This window comes from Hypomesus nipponensis, chromosome 13 (genome assembly GCF_054491055.1).
Source record: "Hypomesus nipponensis isolate SF chromosome 13, ASM5449105v1, whole genome shotgun sequence".
NCBI classification, from domain to species: domain Eukaryota; kingdom Metazoa; phylum Chordata; class Actinopteri; order Osmeriformes; family Osmeridae; genus Hypomesus; species Hypomesus nipponensis.
The window spans coordinates 10,003,487-10,031,326 of NC_140373.1; the positions used below are offsets into that span (position 1 = coordinate 10,003,487).

At 45.0% G+C, this 27,840-nt stretch overlaps 2 protein-coding genes and 2 long non-coding RNA genes across 20 annotated transcripts; 1 reads left to right on the plus strand and 3 right to left on the minus strand.

Moving 5' to 3' along the window:
* Positions 1-2,405: 2,405 nt before the first annotated feature.
* LOC146259967 (sodium-dependent neutral amino acid transporter B(0)AT2-like) lies at positions 2,406-13,288 on the minus strand. Of its 6 annotated transcripts, none has more exons than XM_084670512.1 (13): positions 13,194-13,259; positions 9,080-9,122; positions 8,349-8,574; positions 7,905-8,062; positions 7,541-7,661; positions 7,092-7,267; positions 6,463-6,573; positions 5,956-6,197; positions 5,296-5,467; positions 4,887-5,088; positions 4,522-4,681; positions 4,145-4,307; positions 2,406-3,872 (listed from the first exon to the last, which is right to left on the minus strand). In XM_084670512.1, the coding sequence occupies exons 3-13, from the start codon at positions 8,572-8,574 to the stop codon at positions 3,696-3,698; spliced, it is 1,908 nt and encodes a 635-aa protein (XP_084526638.1). In that variant the 5' UTR covers positions 9,080-9,122; positions 13,194-13,259; the 3' UTR covers positions 2,406-3,695. The 6 variants fall into 6 exon arrangements, with proteins under 6 accessions (XP_084526638.1, XP_084526636.1, XP_084526637.1 ...); XM_084670510.1 differs by lacking the exon at positions 13,194-13,259 and adding an exon at positions 13,019-13,076; XM_084670511.1 differs by lacking the exon at positions 13,194-13,259 and adding an exon at positions 9,384-9,495.
* Positions 9,659-11,682, plus strand: LOC146259968 (uncharacterized). 7 transcript variants are annotated; one of them, XR_014729563.1, is made up of 6 exons: positions 9,659-9,679; positions 10,512-10,562; positions 10,673-10,735; positions 11,003-11,180; positions 11,274-11,376; positions 11,569-11,682. It is a non-coding gene; the product is annotated as an uncharacterized LOC146259968 (long non-coding RNA). The 7 variants fall into 7 exon arrangements; XR_014729564.1 differs by having other exon boundaries at positions 9,661-9,679; positions 10,665-10,735; XR_014729560.1 differs by lacking the exon at positions 9,659-9,679 and adding an exon at positions 10,071-10,178 and having other exon boundaries at positions 10,665-10,735.
* Positions 13,289-13,896: 608 nt separating the features above from the next.
* vstm4b (V-set and transmembrane domain containing 4b) lies at positions 13,897-23,410 on the minus strand. Of its 5 annotated transcripts, none has more exons than XM_084670119.1 (10): positions 23,239-23,410; positions 22,541-22,677; positions 21,356-21,763; positions 17,588-17,641; positions 17,214-17,321; positions 16,946-16,979; positions 16,702-16,823; positions 16,353-16,417; positions 15,992-16,111; positions 13,897-15,160 (listed from the first exon to the last, which is right to left on the minus strand). In XM_084670119.1, the coding sequence occupies exons 2-10, from the start codon at positions 22,590-22,592 to the stop codon at positions 15,032-15,034; spliced, it is 1,092 nt and encodes a 363-aa protein (XP_084526245.1). In that variant the 5' UTR covers positions 22,593-22,677; positions 23,239-23,410; the 3' UTR covers positions 13,897-15,031. The 5 variants fall into 5 exon arrangements, with proteins under 5 accessions (XP_084526245.1, XP_084526244.1, XP_084526241.1 ...); XM_084670118.1 differs by having other exon boundaries at positions 22,541-22,680; XM_084670115.1 differs by lacking the exon at positions 23,239-23,410 and having other exon boundaries at positions 15,996-16,111; positions 22,541-22,674.
* Positions 23,411-24,435: 1,025 nt separating this feature from the next.
* LOC146259970 (uncharacterized) lies at positions 24,436-27,426 on the minus strand. Of its 2 annotated transcripts, none has more exons than XR_014729516.1 (5): positions 26,701-27,426; positions 26,093-26,146; positions 25,465-25,575; positions 25,320-25,344; positions 24,436-25,172 (listed from the first exon to the last, which is right to left on the minus strand). It is a non-coding gene; the product is annotated as an uncharacterized LOC146259970 (long non-coding RNA). The 2 variants fall into 2 exon arrangements; XR_014729517.1 differs by having other exon boundaries at positions 25,274-25,344; positions 26,701-27,420.
* Positions 27,427-27,840: the final 414 nt, after the last annotated feature.

Genomic DNA, 27,840 nt, shown 5'->3' on the forward strand with positions numbered 1-27,840 from the left:
GAATAGGCATATTCATATGCTGTTCCTTAGAACTTGAACATTCTATGGCAAGGGCAAGTTATCAATCCTTTGGCAACAGACAACAATTCAGATCAAAGCAAACAAGTCTGACACACACTGTTTCTGTTTCAGTGAGATCTGATATATATATGGGATTAAAGGTAAGACATTTAAACAATGTCATCGAGTCGACACAATAACATATGGCTGTCTTGTAGTCTACTTCAATAAAAGGCCGTTCTTTTTGTGAACAGGGTTTTAAGGCGGAGTTAAGTGTTCCTGTCGGACGGAACAGTTTTAACTATAGTATAGTACTGGAGGGTGACAACTGCGACTCCCCACAGCTCACTCTCCCATCGTTGACGTGGCCCATTTCTTTGCTGGGGCCGCTGTCCGCGGTGCTGATATCGGCTTGGTCCTTTTTTGTTGCCTGACATTGTCTGGCCTTCAATGTCAGACATGGTTACAAAAATCAAATGTTGCTGTTCCCAGCGTATAGTCGTATAGTTTCGTCGACTGAAAAAAAATCACAATCCCGCAGCCTCCCCCTAAACCTTCAAATCTCATTTTGGACTTTATTCAAATTAAATATCTAAGGTAAGCTACATCGATTCACTCTGCACATCCAACAGATGGAGAGAGAGAAGCTGGCATTGCCCGCTGACGGTGACCTGTCTGAGATACCAGAGTCCCAACTTGGCAGCCCCTCTGCAGAGAGCTTTGAGCCAAGCTCGACAGAGCCCCCTGTCAGAGATGGGTGGGACAGTAAAATTGAGTATTTTCTAGCTCAGGTGGGCTTCAGCGTTGGTCTTGGAAACGTCTGGAGATTCCCCTACCTCTGCCATCAGAATGGAGGAGGTGAGTTGACCCCCTATTGTGCCAAGTCACTCCCTATAATGTACTGTACTGTCCCAAAGTCAACAGCAGCACTCAACATCTAATATAATTGAATAATCAAAATTCCCCGTATTCTTAAACACATTGCTATTGTAATATGAAACCATCCATTGTTTTATGATCATATGAATCCACGGGATCACTGTTCTTCTCAGGTGACCGAGGTGACTCTGGAGTACCCAGACTGGGCCATCGCCGTCCTGTCTGGCCTCATCCTGTTTGCCATCATGCCCGTCCTGCTGGGCTACGTGCACGCCACGCTGAGGAGCAGAGCCAAGCAGCGTGCTAGAGACAGAGAGGCAGTCACCTACAGCAGGTGTGCCACAGAGTAGAGACCCCCCCATGTTGCTGTGATGGACAAACAACACCGTGAACAGAATGTCATGGCCAAGAACAAGAATTTCCCCCCAGCCAATGAAGGATGTCATCCCTAGAACAAGAATCCTCCCCCTAGCCAATGAGGGAGAAGATCCACCCATAGAGAGGAGTTAGACAGAGCCTTTTGCACTGCTAGTTCAAGTGAAGCACCTGTAGGATGTATCAAGACTGTATATTTGTGTAAGAATGATTTCATTAACCATCTCTGGAGGAAGGGATCCCTCACTGAATTGCTCTTCCCAAGGATTCTTCAATTTTTTTCTCCTCACGAGTTTTTCTGAAAGTTTTTGTCTGTCTTTAAGGTTTAGGTTGGTTGAAGGGCAGTTCTATGGCATATGTGAGGCTCTCTCTGACATTGCCTGTAAGAAGGGCTATACAAATAAATATTGATTTGACTTGATAAAAGTCAGAGCTTTAAAAAACAACCAATGGAGTGCTTTTGACCGCTCAAATGTGAGTTTGTTCAGTCATTCAGTATCTGAAATGAAGGACTAATGATAATGAACCATGAAGACACCACAGCATACATACAGCAGATGTTCCTAATTTAACTTGAGGAATCTGGCGTTGATGCAACATGTGACATGTTGTGTGATGTGTGCATTATAAATGTTGATCACATCTCCATAGCAATGTATTCAGGCAGTCCCCCTTTGTCCCATACTACCACCAGACGACCTCATGAGTCACGACTCACATCTCCCCCCAAAGTCGGTCTATAACACTTCCCCCCGCCCTCCATTCTTTTGTGTGGAAATCATATACTATTACATTGAAATGTTTATGGTTTCATCATCAGCTCCGCCTCTCTGTCAGTATGTCAGAGTGTGTGAATAGGTGTGTTCAGCGCATGCTGCATGAAGACAAACACACCCAATGAGAAGCAAAACATGGCAAGCATTTGACTTTTTTATTACAGTTACAAAAAAAAACATTGTCATACAACAACAAATAACTCACTTTTTGGGGTGAAAAGGGTCATAGTTCAGATATAAATATGTGCCAGATAGTTGGCACATAACAAAAATAAGCAAACAATGTGCTTAAAATGCTGGATCATACACTCACGGCAACATTTGAATGACCAGTGTTTCTCCTACCATTACCCCCCCCCCCCCACAGCACCCCCCACCACCCCTGGAAGGTCAAGTTGATAAATTTAATAAAAAATCTATTTATTTGTATTTATTTTTTATAGTGCCAAATCACAAAATAATAAGTAAGTACTTTAAGGTTACCTTTCCTATAAAACAGGTCTATAGCTTGCTCTTTTATTAAACAAACTAAATGGCCTTATGTTATGTACACGACTGCATGTCATTTCTGCCTCTACATGGTCACCAACCCTTAAAACAAGGAATATATTAAACAAGTTCGCATTAAATTACATTTTCACACTAAAAAGTATAATACAAAGTGTTCTCCAACAAACAATGTTGACATTGTTAGCAAACAAAATGGTAAAACAAACAAACCCAACACTGAGATGGTGGGATATCAATTCTGTTCTTTTCTCACACTAGTCTGAAAATATGCCATGTACAATAACAAAAAGATACTTCTGGTAGTTATCTGAAATAGTGAATGAAAATATATGTAAAACACACAGTGTGTGTTCTGGCAAAGTCATGTACACTGATAAAAGAAATACACAATGTCAAAGCACTGGCCCCTGGCAGTATCAGATCACGGCACAATGTTTAAGCTGGCAAGGAAGAGGTAGGTTTAATCAACACATGTTGATAGTTGAAAACTGTTCCCAACAGTAAAGATCAAGTTGTTAAGATCAGTCCTTTTATAAGACACATTGATTCAAACCATGATAGAAGTTCTCTTCTCAGAGAGGTACCTCTGTAGGTTACAGAATTTGAACAACAACAAAACTAAACTCCCATAACTGTCATCTTCAGTTTTTGTACATTGACAAATATTGTGACCCTAAGTAGATGAATAAAAAAATAAAAATAATCTCACATCAATTGGCAAGCCAAAGATCAGAGACGTGGGCATACTTTTTTTTTGCCTTGATGCATGTGTGACCGTCCAATGCAATTGTATTCTCTGGTTTTTTCCTGGTTCACCATGATTGGTTCTTGATATCAAATGCTGAATAAGTGCGCAAATTCACATTTGAGGGATTTAGAATAATTTGAATTATAGGTGTTGTTTTTCTTTCTTGGCTTTTTTTTCATCTCCAAACAATAAAATTACTATATTTTTTTTTTTACAGAAACACAGAATCAGCAGAGCAAAAGGCTCTGTCTAACTCCTCTCTATGGGTGGATCTTCCCTAATTGGCTAGGGGGAAGATTCTTGTTCTAGGGATGACATCCTTCATTGGCTGGGGGGAAATTCTTGTTCTTGGCCATGACATTCTGTTCACGGTGTTGTTTGTCCATCACAGCAACATGGGGGGGTCTCTACTCTGTGGCACACCTGCTGTAGGTGACTGCCTCTCTGTCTCTAGCACGCTGCTTGGCTCTGCTCCTCAGCGTGGCGTGCAGGTAGCCCAGCAGGACGGGCATGATGGCAAACAGGATGAGGCCAGACAGGACGGCGATGGCCCAGTCTGGGTACTCCAGAGTCACCTCGGTCGCCTGAGAAGAACAGACAAAGGACACATCATCATGTGAATATCAGTGATCCCGTGGATTCATATGATCATAATACAATGGATGGATTACTGTTTCATATTACAATAGCAATGTGTTTAAGATTACGGGGAATTCTCATCATTCAATTATATTAGATGTGCTGCTGTTGACTTTGGGACAGTACAGTACATTATAGGGAGTGACTTGGCACAATAAAATAAGAAATTGAGCAAAAACCAAGGTCAAACTTGAGGCCCCAGAGCCGGTCCCTGTACCGTGGTATGGTTCCAGGCGGTGTAGGTGGGCCGGCTGATGACCATGGTCACGAGGCTGGCAGCCAGAAGGCCCAGCATGCCCAGCAGGCACACGTACTTCCACAGGTACTTGTACACCACATGGGGGCGCCAGCCCAGCATCTTCTCAATGTCGTCAAGGAACCTGGAATTCACACACACACACACACACGCACCACAGAAAATATAGTCAAACTATTAAAGAGGTATCCTCATACAGAAACCCTTTTGTGAATAGGTTCATCCACTTTAAAACTATTCTAAGATTATTAATGGCAAATCTTTTGATATTACAATTTTCCTTCGTAATAATCTATAGAGGCACTATGCGGGGTAGGACATCAATCTTGAGTGCTCACCGATCGGCTCCGTATAGCCAGGAAACACTGAACGTCTCAAACACGACCACAATGATGAGAGGCAGGGTGGCGGAGTAATCGTCGAACATCATGACAAAGTAGTTCCCACAGCGCTGGGTGAAGACGAGGCCCAACAGGAAACCAGTCACGCAGCCGAACACTGGGAGGAGAAGAGTCATACACCCAGTTACACAACTACACACACCACACCAAGATAACTAGGCACATAGAAACTAAAACTACGTCAATAAAACTCCTAAAACAAGTCCAAAACCTATCGTTTGAGTTGTCCTTTCAAACATAAGGTAGAGTTGAGCTTTGAACATGCACACATATGCACGTCCACTCACAGTCACACACGTTACCTGTGAGTTTAGTCTTGTTGTTGGAAAGTGTTTTGAAGTTGTCTGTTAGGGGCGCCAGAATGCCCTCCATGGTGCCGAACATGGTGCTGAGTCCCAGGTTGAGCAACATGAGGAAGAACAGGGCCGACCAGAAGGGACTGCCTGGAAACAGAGACATGGCCTCTGTGAACGCTATGAAGGCCAGTCCGGTCCCCTGCACACCCTGATGGAGGGAGAGAGAGACAGAGAAAGAGTACAGAGAGAGAGAGAAACCTTGTCACATCGAAATGGGTTGTCAGAGAAAACTGGGGTGCACTGGTTAACAAATCAAGAAGCAAACCAGTGACTCAGGACACAGCTCAGAAAGAGAGTGGGGAGAGACAAGGGACTTGGGGAGACAAGGGATCCTAAAATGGAGTAAAGCCCTTACCGTGCTCATCTCCTTCTCCAGGCTGCAGTCTGAGAGGTTGCCAGGAGCCTGGGCTCCGTGGGCTCTGTACCAGCCAGAGTACTCTTCCAGGGACACCAGCTCTGGAGCGGACATGTTGAAGCTGGGCCACAGGCTCTCGTCCAACCTGTGCTCAGACAGCCTCCTCACATTCCTAGGTAGAAGAGCAGACAGGTCTGAGTGGACCATGAGTGTGAAGGTCCAAGTTGACTCGTTGTCTAAGATGTAAGGCTGGATGAAATGGCCCAAGATGTTACCGTAATATGATTTTTAAAATTCATTTTCATGATAGGGCCTATATATTTAATAACATGAATGCTCAGTTTACAGTTAAGCGTATTTTCCAAAAGGACAGAACTCAAGAAGAAACCAGAAAGTTAATTAGTATGTTTACCATGGCTACCAACCCTACTCCGAAGTGGTACAGGCTATAAATAAAGTTGGGTGGGATCATTCAACTTGTTTTATCACTCATCAGCCAGTCCACTATTTAAACATAGATTACCAGTTATGGTCAAAAGCACCGGTAGGGCTGTTAAAAGATGACATGTGACTCAGCAGCACCAGAGCCAGACAAAGCAAGAGAGAGCGATTGGGAAGATATCGACAACGTGGCCCTTCCTTGCGTAAACACGAACACACCTGGCGACACACTGCAAGGCATACGTCTTGGCTCGGAACCCCAGCACCGCAAACACCACGAGAGAGGCCAGGACGGAGGTGAGGAAGTTGATGGCGGAGACGGTGAAGGCATCGCGGTGACAGTTGTTGTTCTTGGGGTTGTAGGAGGAGTAGGCGATGACCGAGCCGAAGCCTAGACCCAGGGCAAAAAACACCTGCGTAGCTGCCTGGCGCCACACCTGCACGTCGCCCCAGATCTTCAGCTGCAACGCCGCCACACACACACACACACACGTAAGAAGATGATGGTGCTGGGGCAGGTGGGACTCGTCAGAGTCTATCATGTTCAGTAGCCACAATGTCCAAAATGTTATCTGCTTTTTTCAACAGCAGCTGAACTGGAGATGGTCAAGCAGTACTTTTTCATCATACTACTATACTCTATGCATCACACTGAAAATAGCTCCCTTCCATCTTTTCCCATTACTCTCTCTTTCAGTCAGGTAGAGCAGTCGTGGATGGCGGTACCTTGGGGTAGAACATGTATTTGATGCCGTCGGTGGCTCCGTCCAATAGCAGCCCTCGGATGAGGAAGCACAGAAGCACCACGTAGGGGAACACAGAGGAGAAGTACATCACCTGGAGAGACGGCAGAACGAGCCCAAGTTAGGCAGCTATGTTAGCCACTGAATCCATGTTAGCCACTAAGGACCTGTGTGATTGGAGTGTGGTCATGTTGGGGAACAACTTTTTATTGAAGTTTGTGTCTTTATACAGCTTTTATTAATAGGAATGACCGACAGGAGGTTTACATGAACGTGTAGGCCAACGGCAACTGTGTGAGATAGCCACATGTCTCGACACCTCAATTTCTTAAACCTGGTCATTATTTTCATGACTTCGTCAAAACAGGTCTGTGATCCTACCTCCCACCCACACACCCACACCCACACCCCCCCACACCCCCACACACACCCCCACACACACACCCCCACACACACCCCCACACACACCCCCACACACACCCCCACACACACACACACACACACACACACACACACACACACACACACACACACACACACACACACACACACACACACACACACACACACACACACACAGGCTGGGCCAAGCCGACCCAGAACAGACAGTACCTTTGCGGAGGACTTGATGCCCTTGAACATCCCCAGGCATACAATGGTCCAGGCCCCCAGCAGACAGCAGGTGAGAACTGGGTTGAACTGGCCCGTCTCGTTGATGGAGTCCGTGGTGTCCAGAGCCTTCCGGAACCAGAAGTATGTGGTGGGCGAGCTGGCAGCACACTCCGGCACTGGAGACAGATGAAGAACAGCATGTTCATACAGGCTGAAGTCCTGTCAGCTTTGTCAAGATGATTCTTCAGCAGCAACCCTCAGGCTTGAAACATAAAACCTAAAAACAAGCTAAAGCTTCATATTGGTTCTTGATTCAATATATTAAGTTATATTTTCTATATCGATTCCCCATTGCCTCGGGTACAGATCAGGTGGCAGGGGTGTAGTAGTAACAGTAGTAGTTCAGTCAGAGATTCACCCAGCAGCAGCCTGGATGAGCGAGTGTTTACCTGTAGTGTTACCCTGCTGAGGACACTTCTCCCAGGGCAGGGGGTACTGGAAGGAGTTCCCCAGGTAGAACAGGCTCCAGCCGATGATCACGTTGTAATAAAGAGCTACGAAGAAGCACACCTGAGGGGGAAAGACGGTAACAGGGTTTAGCTACAGCACTGAATGTAAACAAATCATGCCGGGGAAGGCAGGGAAAACTACTAGACAAAGTTGGTTCGGGTCTTCAACCTTGGGTTTGTTGTGTTTGAATGGGTGAGCCGTTTTTTTTTTTTTTACGAGCGTTTTCTCAGGCTGCATAAAAACAACCAATGCCTGATAACAAGGAAACGGAAGTAGCCAATCTGTGGGGAGTGTCCTACTTACCACACAGCTGGAATAGCCAATCCCTGAGAGTTTGGGTGAGATGTGTTTCCACACCCCAATGCTGCCCTGTCTGATGGCCTGGCCGGCCGCCAGCTCTAAGAAGAACAGAGGGATCCCCATGACGATCATGAGCAGCACGTACAGGAGGAGGAAGGCTCCTGAGAGACGCAGGGAGATCAGGGGGAGCTGATGATTACACTCACTTGGATTAGCTCTGTGGCTGAGCATTTGACTACAGATCGGAAGTTTGCAGGTTCAAATCCCCCTTCATCCCTCTTACCCTACACTGATCAGGATATAAACATATGCAAAATGATACATCCATATAAATCCACATAAAATGATGGAAACTCAATATGTTGTTCATTCATAGCAGTTACATTACAAATGAATTTCTCATTTAGATGATTGACAAGGATAATATCTAGTTACGGTTCAACTCACCTCCTCCATTCTGATGGCAGAGGTAGGGGAATCTCCAGACGTTTCCAAGACCAACGCTGAAGCCCACCTGAGCTAGAAAATACTCAATTTTACTGTCCCACCCATCTCTGACAGGGGGCTCTGTCGAGCTTGGCTCAAAGCTCTCTGCAGAGGGGCTGCCAAGTTGGGACTCTGGTATCTCAGACAGGTCACCGTCAGCAGGCAATGCCAGCTTCTCTCTCTCCATCTGTTGGAACGTAAGAATCAGAGTGAATCGGTGTAGCTTACATGAGATATATCGCTCAAATAAAGATGGCACGGTTAGTGGGGTGGTTGCGTGTTTCGTGGTTGACTATTTTTATGTCTAATTTCAGTTCGGATTGGAAATTGACATTTTTTGAGTAACACTGACAGGCTGTGCTCCACAAAGAAACCTCTTGTCTGCTTTGTTTGACCAAGTAACGTGTGTACACCCAATTAGTGGTTCAAGCTCAGCTCGTTAGTTAATGCCCTGGCTCATAGTGAATACCAGTTATTGTTACCGAAAATGTATTTTTGCGGTTCCCATCGCATCGTCGTTAGTAGCTAGTTTGCATAACGCAAACTAGCTAGGCACTATATAGTGCCTATCGAGCAAGCTAAACTAGCTACACTGTCTACCAAGTACCTGTAACATCCCTTCACACATCTAGCCCAATATATTAGCGTATGTGACACAATTCTAATCTATTTTGATACGATACGAGACTCACCAGCAGAGGATTCTACCGCCAGCCACGTGGAGCACAGGGCAGGCTGTAAAGGGATGTGTGGAGCAAAAGTAAACACAAAGGGAAGTCGAAAGTATATTTGTGTTACCCGCAGCTACCTAAAATATAAACATATTTTGCAATGTGAACATCAAGCTCCTCCTTGGATACTATTCATTAATTGAAGCAAGCCAGACATCTCCCGACAAAGGCACGTGTTTTTCTAATAAGCACCAACGACCCAGCTAACACATGACGTTGCGGCAACGTTGCCAGTAGGTGTTCAGTTGGTAACCCGCGACGTTACCTTCTGGCAACGTCGTGGCAACGTTGTGGCAACGTTATAAAGGGAATGTTGCCAGTTGGTCCCATGGACAACGTTGCTACGACGTCGTACCTAGGTCGGCTGGTAACGTCATTTTTAGGTCCGTGGGCAACGTTGCCGCGACGTCCCTTGGTCGGCTGGTAACGTCATTTTTAGGTCCGTGGGCAACGTTGCCGCGACGTCGTACCTTGGTCGGCTGGTGACGTTATTTTTGCATCTCTGAAACTGATTCCAGAGAAGAGTTTTCAACTTTCAACTGGAAATTAGCTACTTCAAAGGTGAGTTTCTTTACAGAAATAGATTTAAATATATAAACATATTTTCTGAAATCGGATGGAGGATGCTATTACGTATAGGTTTGAAATTTTGGCTATTAAGCCTGGTTATCTGTTTCAGATTAACATTGTTTACGTTAGGATTTCGCTAGCTACTAGCTAGTAGTACAGCTAGTATAATGTACTGTAGAGTTATGCTAAACCCTCCAGAAAGTTAAATACTGAAAATACATACGTAGTTTAGCGTCTCACAAATCACCCACAAAAGAATCAGTCAAATAAACGTTCAGAACTAGAAAAAACCTTGTCCGAAAATAGTTTATTTAGCCCTGGAAGACTGGAGCTAGCGCGTGGCTGATCACGTTTTGATCAGTCGGCACAGCAATGGCGTCTATAAAAGTATGAAGTCACTAATTCTTCCAATTTGTACATGCCATCTGTTTTTGGATACGTTTATTCGTTTTGACCTTAAGATGCGTGAGTTTTTCCGACGCTTCCACGAGTGAGTTTTTCCCAAAACGGCAGCTAGGTAGCTGTTATTAGCTTCCGTATAGCAACCTAGCATAATACTCGTAGCAATGCTCCAACCTGCTAGGGTTACTTGTTAGCCTACTAATTGTAAATTTTGAAGCCATACTATAGGCTTTAGTATAGCATTTGTCACATTGTTGGAAAATAGTAGGTTGTAATGTTCAGAATCACACATGTGCGACGCTACGCTGTGTGGGGCCCTGCTTTCGAACGATCACACATGTGCGATGCTGATCCTGTTATATTTATATCAAAATGCTAATACTATGTACTTAAACTACATTCCACTTTCATTTCTGTACAGAGTATCCTACCACCGTCACACGGCCTAGCACTGTGTCCCTGGGAAATTATGGTAAAGTAATGAATGACCGTTTTTAACAGTGACAATAATTGTATGAACCATGGCAACCATGTTTTGAAGCAAAAGCATGACTTAAAACTTTTGCATCACCAGACTCCTAGGTGTCAACTCTGGTCTGGTAGAGGAGAACCCATATGGGGTCCAGGAAAACAGCTGGCAGCCAGGCAAGTGCAAATATAAGACACTCAAAGCTTCTCAATAGCATTGCCAACTCATTGTAAGGCATACTTAAGTTGTTCTGATCGTGGCAGGGGGATACATATTTGTCAAAACAACAAATGTTGTCTTACAAATGCTTTGTATACAGCCATTCAAGGTAACATGTGTTATTTACATCAATGTTACAGCTAATCTAGAAGAACCACAGTGTATGCCAATCATGTTAACTCTTGTAAACTTGTTTTACTTGTCTTTACTGACACACATTACAGGTTATGTTCCAGAAGATGGAGACATTGGAGGAGAACCAGCGAGAGGCTCTCCTATTCAGGCGACGACAGGGCAAACATGCTGAAGAGGTGCCAGTGATGGACCTACAGGTGGCCCAAACACAGGCTGTACCCCAAGACCTTGAGGAGCGCCTTAAGGTGCTGGAGTTCCGAAAGAGTGGTAGGTGTTTTGAGATGTTGTGAACTATGGCTTACACGTAGTGTTCAACGTTCAAATTGGTGCTAACAATAAGTTCATGACTTGTAATTGCAGATTCTGTGATGAAGTGGAAGACAGGACTAGGAGAGAAGGCTGTGGAGCTCCTCACAGCGTAGACACTCAAACACGCCCCGGCAGCCCATTCAAAACAAGCCAGGTGAATGAATGATGATGGCAGCTTCCCAATCCAACCTTTCACATGGCTATGTGACCAAAAACTAGAATCCCATAATATTTTTTTGATGATGTATATTATTCTAGATGTGATTTTTTTTATGACTTGTATAGCCCCTTTCGTACGTGCAATTATGTTGATAGGACACTAACTTATTTTGTGCTTCATTGTCAGGGCCAACAGACAGGACCTGTAGCGGGGACTGGCAGAAGATGTTCATTCACTGTTTCATTCACTGTATTCACTGGCACTTTGTTTGAAATAAAATTACTGAATGTTACATGGAAATGCTGCCTTGTTTATGATTAGCTTGAGTTAGGCAACACACCACACAAACATAGTCCTCCTGAAGTTGGCTATGTAGCCTATTATACAAGAACAAGTAGCATTTGGGGTAAAAGAGGTCTGCATATGAACCGCCCCAATATACGCAAAAGAACTGAGAAATATAGGTTACTAATTAACGTCGCAGTTACGGACTGGCAACGTCGGAAAATTACGTTGGTAGGAGGTTGCGGTTACGGACTGGCAACGTCGGAAAATGACGTTGCTAGGAGGTCGCGGTTACGGACTGGCAACGTCACAAAACAACGTTGCAAGGAGGTCGCGGTTACCGACTGGCAACGTCGGAAAATAACGTTGCGACGACGTCGCGGTTACGGACTGGCAACGTCGGAAAGTTACGTTGCTAGGAGGTTGCGGTTACGGACTGGCAACGTCGGAAAATAACGTTGCCACGACGTTGCGGTTACGGACTGACCTACTGGCGCCCCACAGATGCACGGTCCCGCAACGTCGCCAAAGACGTTGCGGCAACGTATGTTTGGTCAACGAGTGACGTTGCGGCAACGTAAGGGCAACGTAACTGTGTTAGCTGGGGATGCTATTTCCTCAAAGACGTCAACGACACGCCTGTGCTGTGATCCTTGGTTAACACAACGCAGGTTCACAACTGGCTACCGATGCTCCGAAATTTTCTTTTCTGCGTGCAGAAATGACATAGATTTAAAATTAGATAGGCTATAAGCTAAATATCTTCTCTTGTTCCACTACATGGCAACCGGTTAAGTGACTTTCTAACCAACATTATTTCATTCAGTTTCGTAAGATTTTAAAAACGTTTATGTGAACTATTCAACACTGCTTAAGGGAAAAACAATGATCACGCCCAGTTACCCTTTGCTGGAACGTCAAACACACTAAACACGTGGCAAGTTTCTGCCTGCCTACCATTTGCATATAAACTTTCTCGTTCGTGGATTTTAATGGAAATGACTACGAAGGCTGATGCAATAATCCAACGGTTTTACAGATATTGCAATGGGCAAGGAATTAAGCGGAATTCTGGCGCGAAAGACATGTCTCAAAAATTATATTTTCAATTTTTTTGGGGGGAAAAAGAAACACTAGATAATAACCGCGTCAAGAATGAACGAATAAATAAAAATAAGACACGTGCAAAACATAAAGGTAGCCTACTTCACTGACTGTAAACTTGTAGCAATCATTGCCACGTTGAAGTCAAATAATGTATTGTACTGTATGGGCTGATTCATATGCCGGACACAATGGTGTATCTATATTGTAATAAAAGGGCAAGCATAGAATAAGTACACATAGCTACCTGATAGCACCAGACAAGTCCCTCCAGTAGCCTACTATACTTTAGCTGAACAGTTTTGTTCCACAGGAACACTTGACTCCGCCTTAAAACCCTAGTGCCTTTTATTGAACTAGAGGCTACCATAGAGACGTAATACTGTCCCATAAATATCATGACAATGGTTTAAATGGCTTACCTTTAATTAATCCCATATATATCAGATCTTACTGAAACAGAAACAGTGTGTGTCAGACTTGACTGCTTTGTTTGCAGGGCATTCTGCAGCATGGTGTATTGTAACATGCTGTTGCTGCTCAATGTAGACAACATAAAGGGAACTGAAGAAAGGTCGTTTACTGAGCTCACTCAGAGGAGTAATCTGCATGGGGTCCTGGCAACTGATACTGTAATTACAGTATCTGTCCCAGTTCGACACAGGGTGTTGGAGAAAGGGTGGCGTTTGTGTACACAAACTGAAACTGTGGTTGTATTTGTTTTCCAAATGTCACTGTGTTCTTGGACCTGTTGATGGAACAGTTTGCATAGTGAAAGGGTTTCTCTGTGTGTGTATTTATGCTGCATCGTTAATGGCTCCCCAAGCAGAGTACTGGTAAACTTTCTGTTTGGGCTGGCAGAGTTGTTTGGGTTACTTAAATTAAATTACATGTACTTTTGGGAGGATAAAGTACGCTTAATGCCTAGTACATTTACATAGCATATAATGAGACAAATGATACCAACAATAATATGTATTTTATAAACTATAACGTTTATCACAAAGCTGTGTGCACACTAGCTAGTTTATAAGCTGGAAACACTGGCCTACTATTCATTGACACTAATATGTAATAGTACTATATAGAAATACATGATGTATACATTCAGCTAAACAAGTACTGTGAGATTTAAGATGTGTTCTTTTTATTGAACATTTGATCCAGATCATAACAATAGTCCTTCAAATTAACATACACAGTCAATGTATTTTGTTCACATACAGTATAACAAACAAGACATATCCTGAATTTCAAATGTCTTTACGTGGATAACAAGCATTACTATAATACATTTCCAATATTGATATTTCAATTATAAAAAACTGAAAAACAAGAATTAGACAAAACAAAAAAACATGTGATCAGTGCCAAAATAATTATCTTTCAGATTCTAATACAGATACATAATTATTTTACATTTAAAATTTAGTTATTATAACATTTTTACAGGGTAAACTTTAAAGTATCAGAATGTCTTTGACCTCCTTTACAACAATGAAACAGGCTTCAGACATGTTTTAAAATGTTTCACAGTGTCATGCCAAAACATGACAGCAGGGGGAGTACCAACACCAAATCTGATTCTACAGACTGTATGTTGATTCATTCTCTTCCATATGTCATTTTGGGATGTCTGACTCAGATGACAATGTCCTGAATGGGTCTGCTACCTTTTGGGGAGTGGGGAGGTCTGCTGCCTCTTCTATGCTGGGTTGGGTTCAAGTGACAGAATAGATGAAGAGAGATAGAGAGAGAGACAGGAGAAAAACAGACTAATAAAGAGGAAAGAGAGAGAGAGAAGAGAGAGAGATGGAGAGGAGAGGGCGAAAGAAAAGAGAGAGGGAGTGGACAATAGACTGCGGGGAGAGCGAGGGGAAAGTCTAGAAAGAGTAAAGGGAGAGGGAGAAATAGAAAGAGAGAGAAGCGCAAGAGGGAGACGAGAAAGAGAATGGAGACGAGAAAGAGAATGGAGAGGAAAAAGAGAGAGTGCAAAGAGAGAGAGAAAGAGAGAGAGAGAGAGAGAGAGAGAAAGAGAGAGAGAGAGAGAGAGAGAGCAGTGTCAGAGTTCACACAGATGTTTCTTGTTAGCGGCCGTGCAGCAGCCTCCCATTAAGTTGCTCTGTGGTCGGGAGGAGACTTTAATTTTCACAGTTTAAGAAAGTTTGGGATATTTCTTTCATCCCTGATGTCGCTTCAGTTGTTACAGAAGCAGGCATGCCTGCAGTCATACGTGAAGGAAAAGTCCTTTTCCCCCTTATTAAGAACTTTCAATGCCTCTCAGTACAATTCTTTTGGAATGATGAAAACCCAGATCTTCACATATGATAGTGAGATAGGGTGGGGGAAGGGTAAAGCATGGTGCCGGTGTGTCTGGAGTTTGAGCTTGCTGTGAGAGGAAAAAAACAAAAAAAAACCTTGAGTGGTTCTGATTCCCCACACTTTTCCATGTGTCAAATCCACGGTCGTTAAACAGGGCAATTTTACACACGTTTTAAAGTCAGGAAGCCGTACCACATCTCAGATGTGAGGTTGTTAAGGTACTCTGGTCCAAACCTCAAGCCATATCACCCAGGACTATGAAGTAACATTCTCACACATAACAAGGTCAGCAAAGGCGTTTCTCAAACGTTCGGACGAAACCAGGTTGCGACTAAGCTTTGTAACACTCCTTCATTTTGCAACATTGTTCAGTCTCAGCCGCTGGCTCTGCGAGGCAGCTGTGTGGACTGATGCTTGTTGCTGTTGGCCCCAGATCAAAGCTTTAACAAGATGACAGGACCTTATCTACCCAGGGTGGCAATGAGGATAATTGTTGCCTTAATGTCACCCTTCATAGATGCAGAAGTGAGACAGTATTCTGTACTGTAGCCGAGAACATGACAGACTATACACACAAGACTACTGAGGGGCAGACTTGTTTTTCAAAAAAGGTAGCAAGAACATATTATGTATCTTGTGCAATAAATTCATAAGTACAATCCGACATGTTTGCATCAAGAAAACATTGGACAAATGATCTCATTTCATTTTGGGCTTTGTGAAATGTCCGTCACAGAATCATTGACACAAAATAAAATAACAATGGACTGGATATAAATAAACACTTTTGTACATATATCAATACAACGTACATATAAGCACGGTGCTAGTGGTGTGTGTAGGTGCTAGTGGTGTGTGTAGGTGCTAGTGGTGTGTGTAGGTGTGTGTGTGTTCACACCTGCCTCTCCTCAAAGAGAATTTGAGCATAGACAGTTCCTGAACAGGCTGTTTTGTTGTCTGGCAGAGGCTTGACCAACTCCAGCTCTGCATAGGTCAAGCTCTCCTCAGCTATCTTTGGCTGTGGTGAAGGGGTGGGGTCGGCGTGGTGTTGGTGGGGGAGAGAGGAAATGGGAGAGGGGGAGGATAGGAGAAGAGTCACATTCACAGCTACACCTACAGTTGTGTGTTTGTCTTTACTGTTGAGGTAATACAGTGCAGTTTATATACAAAGAGGTTTCTACTTCTAAAAGTTGTATTTTCTGCAACAAAGACATTCTTCTAAGCCTTAAAACATCGAGGACTAGAATTTAAAATCTCACCAGGACAACTTTTCTGGGCTGGGCCTTTAAGAGTTTGGGTTTCCTTAGTTTGTCTGCAATGGGCACTGAGAAGAAACAGACGCCGATGAAAGCAGAGCAGAGAAGGATTGGCTAAAACATTATTCAGCTGAAGGGAGGAAATTTTCTCCAGAAAAACCCAAATCACATATACAATCTCTATTCTCAATGTTTACATGTCTGTCATCCTAACATAGTCATGATATCTTCAGTGACAGACTGAGTCACAATCAAACATAAACATTCTGACAAGTCAAACATAAAGTGCTTAAAACAAAGTGTAGTCTATTTCTAGTCCTTGTGTGTTTAGATAGATAGAGACACTGTTTACCTTTTGCTGGTATCTCTGGAGGTATCTCCTGCTGTTCCCTGAGCCTCCTCTTCCTGTATCTCCTCTCTTTCTTAGGCAGAGCAGGAGACACAGAAGTCACACTGGTGACAGTCTCCCCCGAACTGGAGAGAGAGACAGAAAAAGAGAGAGACTGTGTGTATGGGGGGGGGGGGGTGACGGCGACAGAATTCAAACATTGATGCATACCAAAGAGAGTAAGGTAATACTGCTGGGTAATGCTCACCTGTTCTGAGAACTCTTGACCAGATGGTAACTGTCTGCCAATTAAAGAAAAGCAAAATCCTCTTACAATGTAATGCAGTGCTGAAATAATGACAAGGTCATGTTTATGTGTCTGTGTGTGTGTGTGTGTGTGTGTGTGAGGAGAGAGAGAGCTTGAAAGAGACAGAGGGAAGGAGGAGGGAGGGAGAGATAGATAGATGGAGAGAAAGAGGGAGGGAGAGGGGGAGAGGAGAGCTGCACAGGATGATGTGATGCTGGTTGAAACGAACCTTTTAACCTCTGCTTCCTCTGTATGTACTGGCAGGTCACTGTGACAGTGAACATACACATACACACCAGCCCCACTGAGCAGATCAGAACAGCACACAGGTAGACATCTGGAGAACACACACACACACCACATACACAAGCACACACACACATACACAGTCAGACGATACTTTGGTAGTTATAAATCATACAGCCCACACAACCTTGAAGACTCGTATTTTCATTGTTGCTCACTTCTGGATAAAAAAGACTTGAAAAGCAGTCTCTCTGCAAAATCCACAGAACATGATGTATTCTGCCATTTATAGTGTTATTGGTGGGATACTATTACCAAGGACAGCAGAGCAGCACAGTAAAGTACAAAGAGTCTTACCTTGAAACAAGCTCCACAGGCTCTCCTTGGCCTTTGTGACTGGGAGGACATGCACTGGAGAGAGAGAGAGAGAGAGAGAGAGAGAGAGAGAGAGAGAGAGAGGGAGAAACGAGAGCGGTCAGTCAGCGAGAGAGTGACAGAGAGTGAGAGAGAGAGAGTGAGAGAGAGAGAGTCCATCGTCATGACTGGGGCTTGAGCTCCCTGCCTGTCATCCTGATTATACAGCGTGTTATGTTTAAATAAAGCTAATTGTAGGTGCAGCCACGGAGGATGACAGTGCTGAGGTTACTCCCTCCTAATGCTCTCTTCCTCTCTCCCTCTCTTCCTTCTCTTTTGCTCCAGTAGCGCTGGCTGACACCCACCCAGACTGGCCTGAAATACACCAAACACAAGCAGCTGACGACAGCCAGGCTAGCCATGCAGGCTACCAGAGCCTCTCCCACTCACACACACACAACACACACAACGATACTTAGCTAGATGTCTGGACTGAAAGTGAGCCCAACCGGTGCACTTGGACCAAGTCAATGTCCACTTTGTATGCAGAGCAGGTGACCCACATTTGATCGTGGCTTTGATGAGGGTATCCATATCTTCAGACAATCCAGAGGATTGACATGGGATTTACTTCTGGAGCACTTTTCTCCCTGGAAGCAGAACCCTCTATGGCTGCACTGCCCATGTGTGTGACTTACATTCACATACCACACTTCTCAGAGACAAGCCGAACTCTCAGATCTGGTTTGGCCAGAGCAGACCATTTTCTTGTGTGTGTCCAGACTCTACTTCTTGTTACTCTGTTCAGCCTAACCTCATTTTGAGGCTTGTTTGTCAGCCATTTCTGTAGCATTGCATCCCTGTGTCCTTCTGAGAATGCGGGATCATCAGAAATCAAGCGAGCACCATCTCTGTCAAAGATGTTGGAAACAGTTAAAAGACTAGTCTGCTTCGGCTTGAATTTTAGCCCTTGAGTACTACATGGCCTCTTCATAGTTACACAGTACCAGCTGCACATCCTGGAACAATCACACTGACATACATCTACCACAGAGTACTGTACGTCATAAAAGTGTCTTTATCCTATGATGAAAATGTCATGCATTTACAACTGTGTCTGAAAGACAGCATCCAGTCTTCTGGAAACGTCCAGACACATGCAGCCTTGTTCCTCCGCAGGCTGGTCAAATATCACATCCCTTTTCTTTTCGGGAACCCTCTCATATTGCCCCAGGCAGACCAGAGACTGTACACAGGGCATCATTGATGGATCGGAGCTCTGTTTGATGAATAATTAACTCTGTCTTTCCACAAAGAGAAAACTGAGTCAATGAACAAGTTGTTGAATATAGATTATACTGATGAAAGCAGATAGAGTATAAACAGCCCTACCAAAAGTACCAGACATCCACCCCAGTCCTTTGTTTGTTTGTTTGTTTCTTTTTCAGTCTTATACTTCCTTCCTTCCTTCCTTCCTTCCTTCCTTCCTTCCTTCCTTCCTTCCTTCCTTCCTTCCTTCCTTCCTTCCTTCCTTCCTTCCTTCCTTCCTTCCTTCCTTCCTTCCTTCCTTCCTTCCTTCCTTCCTTCCTTCCTTCCTTCCTTCCTTCCTTCCTTCCTTCCTTCCTTCCTTCCTTCCTTCCTTCCATCCTTCCTTCCTTCCTTCCTTCCTTCCTTCCTTCCATCCTTCCTTCCATCCTTCCTACCTTCCTTCCTTCCTTCCTTCCTTCCTTCCTTCCTTCACTATCTATTGACTTCCAGCGATCCTCTGTTTCTCCCAGCCAGTGAGCTCAAAACAGGAGGGACTGAGGGAGCCCTCAGTTCTAGAACTCTGGGTTCATTCCAGCTTCCCCACCATGGATTATGCTAGGCCCACAGTGGTTCTATACTTAACCCCTACACCACATCCTGCCCCTGCAGAGGTATCTGCTCCTTAAACACTCCCAACAGCTCCCTGCCCACACACAGGTCACACAAATACCTCTGCACTCTTAAAACTGGGAGCTGTATTTATGCTAGGGACAGCCCCGGTCGAATACTCTGTTTTCAGTTGGTTTTAAACTCTGAACTTTTTATGGGTGTATACTTGCATTTAAGGATGAGGTTCAGTTTGAGCTCAGCTGAATAGATTCACCTCACTCACCTTTATGTGTGCAGTAGGTCAACAGCACAAATGTAAACAAGCCATGAGTGTCGCTGTAGTAAGCCTGGAGGTTGCGTCATAACACAGGAATTCCTGTGGTTCGAAAACATCAGGTGACCAGGTGTTTCACATCCACAGAGACATGCGCACGCACGCACACACACACACACACACACACACACACACACACACACACACACACACACACACACACAGCTGGCTGTTATTCTTCATCAACCACCTCTGACCTATAAATCAGTCCCTGGGGTCTCCCTCCAGTTCTCTAGTGTTGTTTCTGTAAATACCATCCAGCAGTTCTGGAAGTCATGGAAGGCCTACAGTAAATGTAGCATCCCCTTAATAGCTGATCCCAAGATGGACGGAGGACGGTTGTCCGTCCTCTGAACACCTTCATGGCTCTCCGACGAAACCTTGCGGTTCAGCCATGTCACGTTGTCTCGCTGCGGAGTCTCCATACTTAGCTCAGCGTGTGTACTCTACAAGGACAGGGAAACTCCACTGTCGGGCCAAAGTCAATATGGGGCCGTTTGGACGAGACGAGAGATGAGGCCGTGCCAGTGTTCTCCCGGCAGCTCCTGGTCCAGCTGCTCGGCCGAGGGCACTGTCACCGCCTGACAGGAATGCTTCCATGGAAAGTGCGGTTTCAGCTTCTGAAGCTTTAAATTCTGCTCTGGCGGGAAGAAGTAGCTTCTGTGTTTGCCCGGTGTTTACACAGATAATGTGGTGACGGTGATTGAAATAGACAGTTTTCGTGTGCTGAAAATGTGTTTTTGCTTGAATGTCTCAGGACGTGGAACATGGAACAACAGGCTAGAGGAAGCGGACCAGCCCACAAGATGAACAACCTATGACAATACGCCCTGCAAATTGAAACTCTCTAGAAGTTAAAGATGTATTTTGTTTGGCAGGATGCTGCAACTTATTTCCATGAAGGATCCTTTTCACTCTAGATATTCCAGAACCACAAACCATTCCTTAATGAAAACCAGGACCTTCCATTACGCATTATTGAATCTTCTGCATGCTAGATGCAACGTGAATTAGATCATACAGTTGGGGTCCCTTTTACTGGGTTCAACCAATGCTGCTGTCTTTATGTCTCTGTGTCCACTGCTACTGCAACTGTTACTCTTACTGCTACTGCTACTGCTACCGCTGCTGCTCCTGCTACTGCTACTGCTACTGCTAATGCTACCGCTATTGCTATTGCTATTGCTATTGCTATTGCTACTGCTGCTGCTGCTGCTGCTGCTACTGCTGCTGCCGCAGCACAGCAACCCTGCAAACCTTTTTTCCTGTCACCAAAAGTTCTGCATCTGGAGGAGGTGAGGTCCTGCACCTGCAGGAGGTGAGGTCCTGCACCTGCAGGAGGTGAGGTCCTGCACCTGCAGGAGGTGAGGTCCTGCACCTGGAGGAGGTGAGGTCCTGCACCTGGAGGAGGTGAGGTCCTGCACCTGCAGGAGGTGAGGTCCTGCACCTGCAGCAGGTGAGGTCCTGCACCTGGAGGAGGTGAGGTCCTGCACCTGGAGGAGGTGAAGTCCTGCACCTGGAGGAGGTGAGGTCCTTCATCCAGCTGAGCTGAGGTCCAAACCAGACCGGAGTTGACCTACCTCTGAGCTCTGTGGCGGCCGTAGAGTTGGTGGAGGCCTTCCAGCGGGTGTCGTGCTTCTTAAACTCCTGGACCCGGCACATGTAGAGCCCGCGGTCTTGCTCGGACACGTTGAGGATCACCAGCTCGAAGATCTTGCCCTGCTTGACCACGGTCAGACGCAGCTTGGGCCATGGGAAGCTCTTGGTGTAGTTGCCATAGAAACGGGCCTTGCGCATGTTGACGCGTGCGATCAGCAGCTCCTGGTCCTCGCGGTCGGCGCCGGCGGGGAGGAAGGTCCAGCGGACCACAGGCAGGGAGCTGGCCCGGCGCCGCTGGGAGACCACGCAGGACAGCGTGACGTTCTCACCCTCCTCGGCCACCGTGAAGGGGGCGGGGCTTACCGTGACGTTAATGGCAGAGCAGACATCTGGCAGAGAGGATGAGATGCAGGCGGGGTCAGGGTGGGTACGTTGGGGTCGTGGGTGTTGAGGTGGGGGTCATATGTATGTACTACATGATGAGGGTTATATGTAAGGTGGGGGTCACACATGTGTGAGGTGGGGGTCATAGAATTGCTAGAAAGCCTAGAAAGAAGGTCTTTCTCTGTCCAGCTACTCTGTAGGGAAGGACTGCATGCATTTTTGGCATGTAACCAGCTCGAGTGGGTGAATTATTGAGGAACAAACTTTATGAGCTAACTTGTTGCAACATCTGTGTTTTCACCCTTGGTTCCTTTTCACAGACAATGAGCCTATTTCTGTCTCAGGAACAGCTTCAACCATCCCAGAATAACATTCCTCAACTCAAGGAGTGGTTGACAAGGGGTGACAGGAAAACGTCACATCAAATTAAAGTCAAATGTTTCAAAGCAAAACGTTGCCTACACTAAAAGAGGGTGACACTTTCAAAGCTTTGTTATGTCAGTTAAACTTTCATGCTGAAAAACACCCCATAGTCTTACTCCATTTGATTTTGAACTGTTTGAAGAGTAACACCAACAAAAGAAATTTCCAATTTTTGACCTGTAGTCAAGCGGTTTGTTTTTCTTTCTTTCCATCTATTCATCCCTTCATCCCTCCATCCCTTCATCCCTCCATCAACACACATTCCTCAGCTGTTGACAGTTTGATATCTGCGACTGTACCTCAAAAACTCTCCTTTGCTATACTCTACAGTTTTCAACAGAATTGAAGAAAGTTCCTACCTGTAAAGAAGGTTCTAGTCAGGAGAACTGTGACCAGGGAGAAGATCTTCATTTTCCAGACCAGCAGGCTCCATAAACGCCTGGTAAATGTCTCAGAAGAAAGCGAGGAAGCCTTAGGATCTCTCCTCCTCTCAGCTCTTCTGTGTAATATGAAACAGGGGTTACTCTGTTTCAGCTTAGAACCACCCACGCCCCTCCCCCTACACACACACACTCACTGGCAAAAAAGTGGGAAATGTAATTTCCTGTACTGGAGGGGATGGAGTGTGTTTGGGAAGTTGACGTAGAGAGAATCACACTTCCAGCTGTGGACTACAGACAGTCGGACACACAGTTGGGCAGACAGATAGCCAGACAGACACACAGATAGACAGACAGGCAGAAAGCCAGACAGGCAGACAGATAGACAGACAGGCAGAAAGCCAGGCAGGCAGACAAGACAGACAGGCAGAAAGACAGGCAGGCAGACAAGACAGACAGGCAGAAAGCCAGGCAGGCAGACAAGACAGACAGGCAGAAAGCCAGGCAGGCAGACAAGACAGACAGGCAGAAAGCCAGGCAGGCAGACAAGACAGACAGGCAGAAAGCCAGACAGGCAGAGAGATAGCCAGACAGACAGGCAGAAAGCCAGACAGGCAGACACTCTAACTACTGTTTTATTTGTCCTCCCACACACACACACAGACACACACACTCACTGATAATGAGAGAGGATGGAGAGAGTGCCCAGTCTGGGTCTCTGTCTGCCTAAACTGGATCCCACAGGGAATCCTTGTGTCGTTTCAGAGGAGCTCTGTATCGGGGACACAGGGCTTCCTTTTCTTCTTTCCGCTCGACAAAAGAACAGTTGACACACAGTCAATCCTTTTAAAAGCACAAAGTTTTATGCAAAATTCTCATTTCGAATGAAGTTGTTGGTCAGAGTTTATAATCTGTCCCACCCCAAGGAAGGAAATGTTACTGTATTGTAACTATTCCACTGTTGTGTGAAACACAGATAACAAAAACATAAACAACAACAAATATGCTAATTTCCCTGTCACCGTTTCAAGAGATTCTGGGCTCTGATCTGTGAATCCTTCTCAGTCCCTCAGACTGGAAATGTAATCATTCTGGTTGTGTTTTCATAGAAGACTGCTGAGCTAGGCAGCATCCAGAACACTTGGCAGGAGCCCGGGAACACACACAGACAGAAGACAACACACACAAGGGATGGGGGGGTTAGTTGTCGAGCGGGTAGGGTATTCCAACCTCTAGTGAATCCAAAAACACAATAAGTGCAGCTTCTGCACGCTCACTTCTGTTGTACTCTGTTGTGTTCATATGGGTCTGGTGTCTCCTTGACAGACAGAGACATCATCCAGTAGCCAGCTCAGCAGCTTCATCATCTCCATGTCTGGGTCTGCAGGGCATCTGTCTGGCAGCACTGTGAAGCCTATGCTAACTGTGGTGGCGGGAGAGGGTTTTCAGTATACGTGTTTGTTTACAAGCTTCGCCTGGAGCTCAGATGTGAGAGGAGAGTCGGCTGGGTGAAGCACGTCGTAGACTGAAGGGGTCCAGTTATGAGTGCACAACACTGCCCTCTGGTGGAAAAAATCGCAATTGCGTGATTATTTCAAATCGTACTTGCTGATTCTAATGATACAGCACTGCTTATGTCGTATGTTTTGGCCTCGGAAAAGCATGTTTGGGCACTTATCTTTCATGAATGATCATGAGGGTGCTTCGATGAGTAAGTTACCGCGTGGTCATCAAACACATTACATGACGTGGAAGGAACAAGGAGGAACAAGCCTACATGACTCAAGTTGCTAATTCCATGTCAAAAGCAACTCTTATGACCACAAACTATTTGTCACAGAGAGAGCTTCCTTCAAATCATGACAAGCCAAGTATGAATTGATAGGCATTTAACAGGTTCAAACAGTTGACAGGATAACAAAATTACAATGAATTATTCTTGCGATGAGAAACGTTTATTCATTTCCCATCAAGATCATCTGCAACTGTAAAAGGATCACTTGTTAAGTGTGAACATGCTGGTTTAAGTCCCACAGAGTTTACCCTGGAGGAGGGGCATGCAGGAGAATGTAAGGAAGAACAAACTTGTTGCCCTTTGACCTCTGAGCAGCTTCTGGGGGGTTCTGGTCTTGCCAACCAGCTCTGCTCACAGCTGGGCTGCACCCAGCTGATTGGCTGAGCCTGTCTGAGGCAAGGCCAAGGTCAGCTGGTGGTGCAGCGCATTCTAGACACAGGCAATATGGTACCGTTCCCCCTTCCCCTCCCCACAACAGCACCCGCAACTCTGAGCACACAATAGGTTCAGGGTAAACCCATGAGCCTTCATCTAAATGGGTATCCATGACTACAGGCAAGGGTTGTACTGTAAATTGGTTTATAATCTACACAAATGTATAAAGTAATTTGATTTGATATTTACACATTCAATGAAAAATCTAAGAATACTGGTGGAAATGCATCAATAAAAATGCCTTAACATGCACTCACACAATACTGTATCAGCTGTAAAGATGATTCACACAATACTGTATCAGCATAAGAGTACATTACACAAACTCAACATGTATCTTCTGAAAGGGTCCTCTTGTATTCAAACTTCATGTCCACAGTTCTGTCAACCACAGGAAGGAAAGACACAGTTCATTTCAACTTAGCTATTTAATTTAGATAACTGTTTATTGTTAAATAGAGTCATTTTATTTAACTTCTTACGAGAATCATGACAACTTAAGCCTTAATTCCAGAAAGTTCACGTCACCTTATAGATGGTCTTCTCATATCATCTGAATTCAAAATAAACACATGTTTAGGAACACCTCATCTGTGCCACTGTGAACTGCTGATGGCTGTTTGAGCTCAGTGTTCAGAAGTGTGATGTGTGTTCCCTACAAGTGTAGGATCACCTTCGAGGTTGCTGTCAAGCATGTGTTTCTTCATCATGTATAGCATGGAAGCCAAAAAACAAATGGCCAAAAAGAGCCCGATCCCTGCTCCGATCCAAGCGTATGTGGCATCTGTAACAAACAAACAAACAAACAAACACCAACAAGGGGGGTTGTGGGAGTAACGTGTCACACATGTTCCAAGTCAAAAACAATATGTTGTGATAGCAGCTGCAGGTTGACCAACTGCTCATATCCAGTTCCTGTTTAGTGGAAGTGAGGCCAGACCCCACGTGAGCGATGATAGATTTTGCAACTTGTTTACGTTATCCTCACTTAGTGGGAGGGAGATATCTCAGTCACAATCTCTGTCCTCTGGGTCTGGGCTAGTATCAGACTGCTGTTGTTGCCTCACTGGAGCACTCATTTGGAAACTCAGTCTTGTCTCCAGTTCCAGTTCCATTACAGTGTAGTAAAAACACGGGTGTTTTAACTATTTAGCTCCCCCAGGGATTTTGAATAATGGCACTTTGATTGATTGCTGTCATCAGACAGATTCAGCGATGTTTGGACAAGGGATTTAATAGATGACTCAACATGTGATCAGCACATTGGATAGATAGATACATACATAGTGAAAACAATTTACCTGGCTCGTTGTCGCTTTCCAGTCCGTCTCCTGTCACACATCGCAGCACAGACTCTGAAACATAAAGAAGATCACCGTGATGCAACACCCCTCACCTTCTTAGCAGTTTGGCAGTCGTCACCACTTCCTCAGGTTGACACAGATAAGACGTTGACACAGACGTTGACACAGACGTTGACACGAATAATCAGGTTGACAAGCAAGAGATAAGAGATCTCCGTCTCAGGGCTGATAAGGAGCAGGACTTCCTGTTTCTGTTACAGTGGCTGGCTAGAATCCCCACGGCTCATTGAATGACAATTGTTTATTTGTATAACTGAATAACCAGTTGTATCCTTGCATTTAAACAAGGATTTGCACCCATCATGTGCCTGTCCATCTCGTCAGGGAGGGTTCTCACTGTGTCTCACACGCTCATGTTTACACTCTGTCTACACAAGGTACAGTCGTAAGCATGGCCCAGGTAAACTGCCAGCATCCTCGGATTGAGTGTATTTACAAGTCACGATGATTCACCAAGGAGTTCTGATAAGGATTCAGCTAATATGTGAAAGCTACTGGATATCTATTTAGCAGGGCAAACCAAATAGGTGGTTTTCAGCACTTACCAGTTATGACGACTTCTAGAGCTGCAAAACGGCCAACCTTCTGAAGCATCTTCATTGCTTTATCTGGATATGCCTCTCTCTGTCAGTCCTTCTCCTTTGTTCGGTCCTTTTCACTCCCTTTCTTGGTTCAATGTTTATGCCAAAACTACTGGAGGTACTGTGAGCGCAGATATGAAACCATTTCCTGTGTGTGACCCATAAAAAAGCTTTATATGCGATGAAAGAACGCCAAGACGGCAGCCTTGAGTCCAGCCTCCAGCACCGCACCCAGCACTCTAAGGCACACGAGCTTCAACAGTCTTCTGCCTCGGAAACTTGACTGGCGTTCATCTCTTTCGCTTCTGTGTCTCTCTCTCTATCTCTCACTCTCCATCTCTCTCTGTATCTCTGTCTCCCTCTCGGGCTCTCTCTCTGTATCTCTGTCTCTGTCTCTGTCTCTGTCTCTGTCTCTGTCTCTGTCTCTGTCTGTCTTTCTCTGTCTCTCTGTGTGTCTGTCTCTCTGTCTCTCTGTCTGTCTCTCTCTTTGTCTTTATGTCTATCTCTCTCTCTGTGTCTCTGCTGTATCTCTGTCCCTCAGTCTCTGTCCTTATCTGACATGACATATGACAGTCAGTATGGACACTTACTGTAATAGAGTGTTTAAGTGTGTGTCACAGTACACGGCATGATAAATCGATACCATCTTTGTCTTCATGCCTTACTATTTAACAAGCAGGGCACTTAACTGCATGTGACCTGGGATGGCTGTTTATTGCATGCTGATGTTTCACGAGAATAAATATTTTGTTTACACAACGGGATCAGCGCATGTAACTGTATCTGTCTTGAGTCGCTGCAGAATGTTGGGCGATGGAATGTTGGGTGGCGGAATGTTGGATGGGATGTGTGATATGGTGGTTGTTGTTGAGCAGTGAACGCTGCATGTGGTATTTGGGCCAAAGACAAGCACAGTCATGTTCCACCACAACAGACAAACATGATACCAAAGGGTTCCCAGCTCTGAGAAGCACGCCTGGCGAGGGGTTGGAATACCTTTGGACAACACCCATTTCACGCGAACAACCATCCTCCACACACTTGGATATGCTCAGAAACACGCTGATACTCTATTATTGGTGTTGATAGATAACCCCCAAGCAT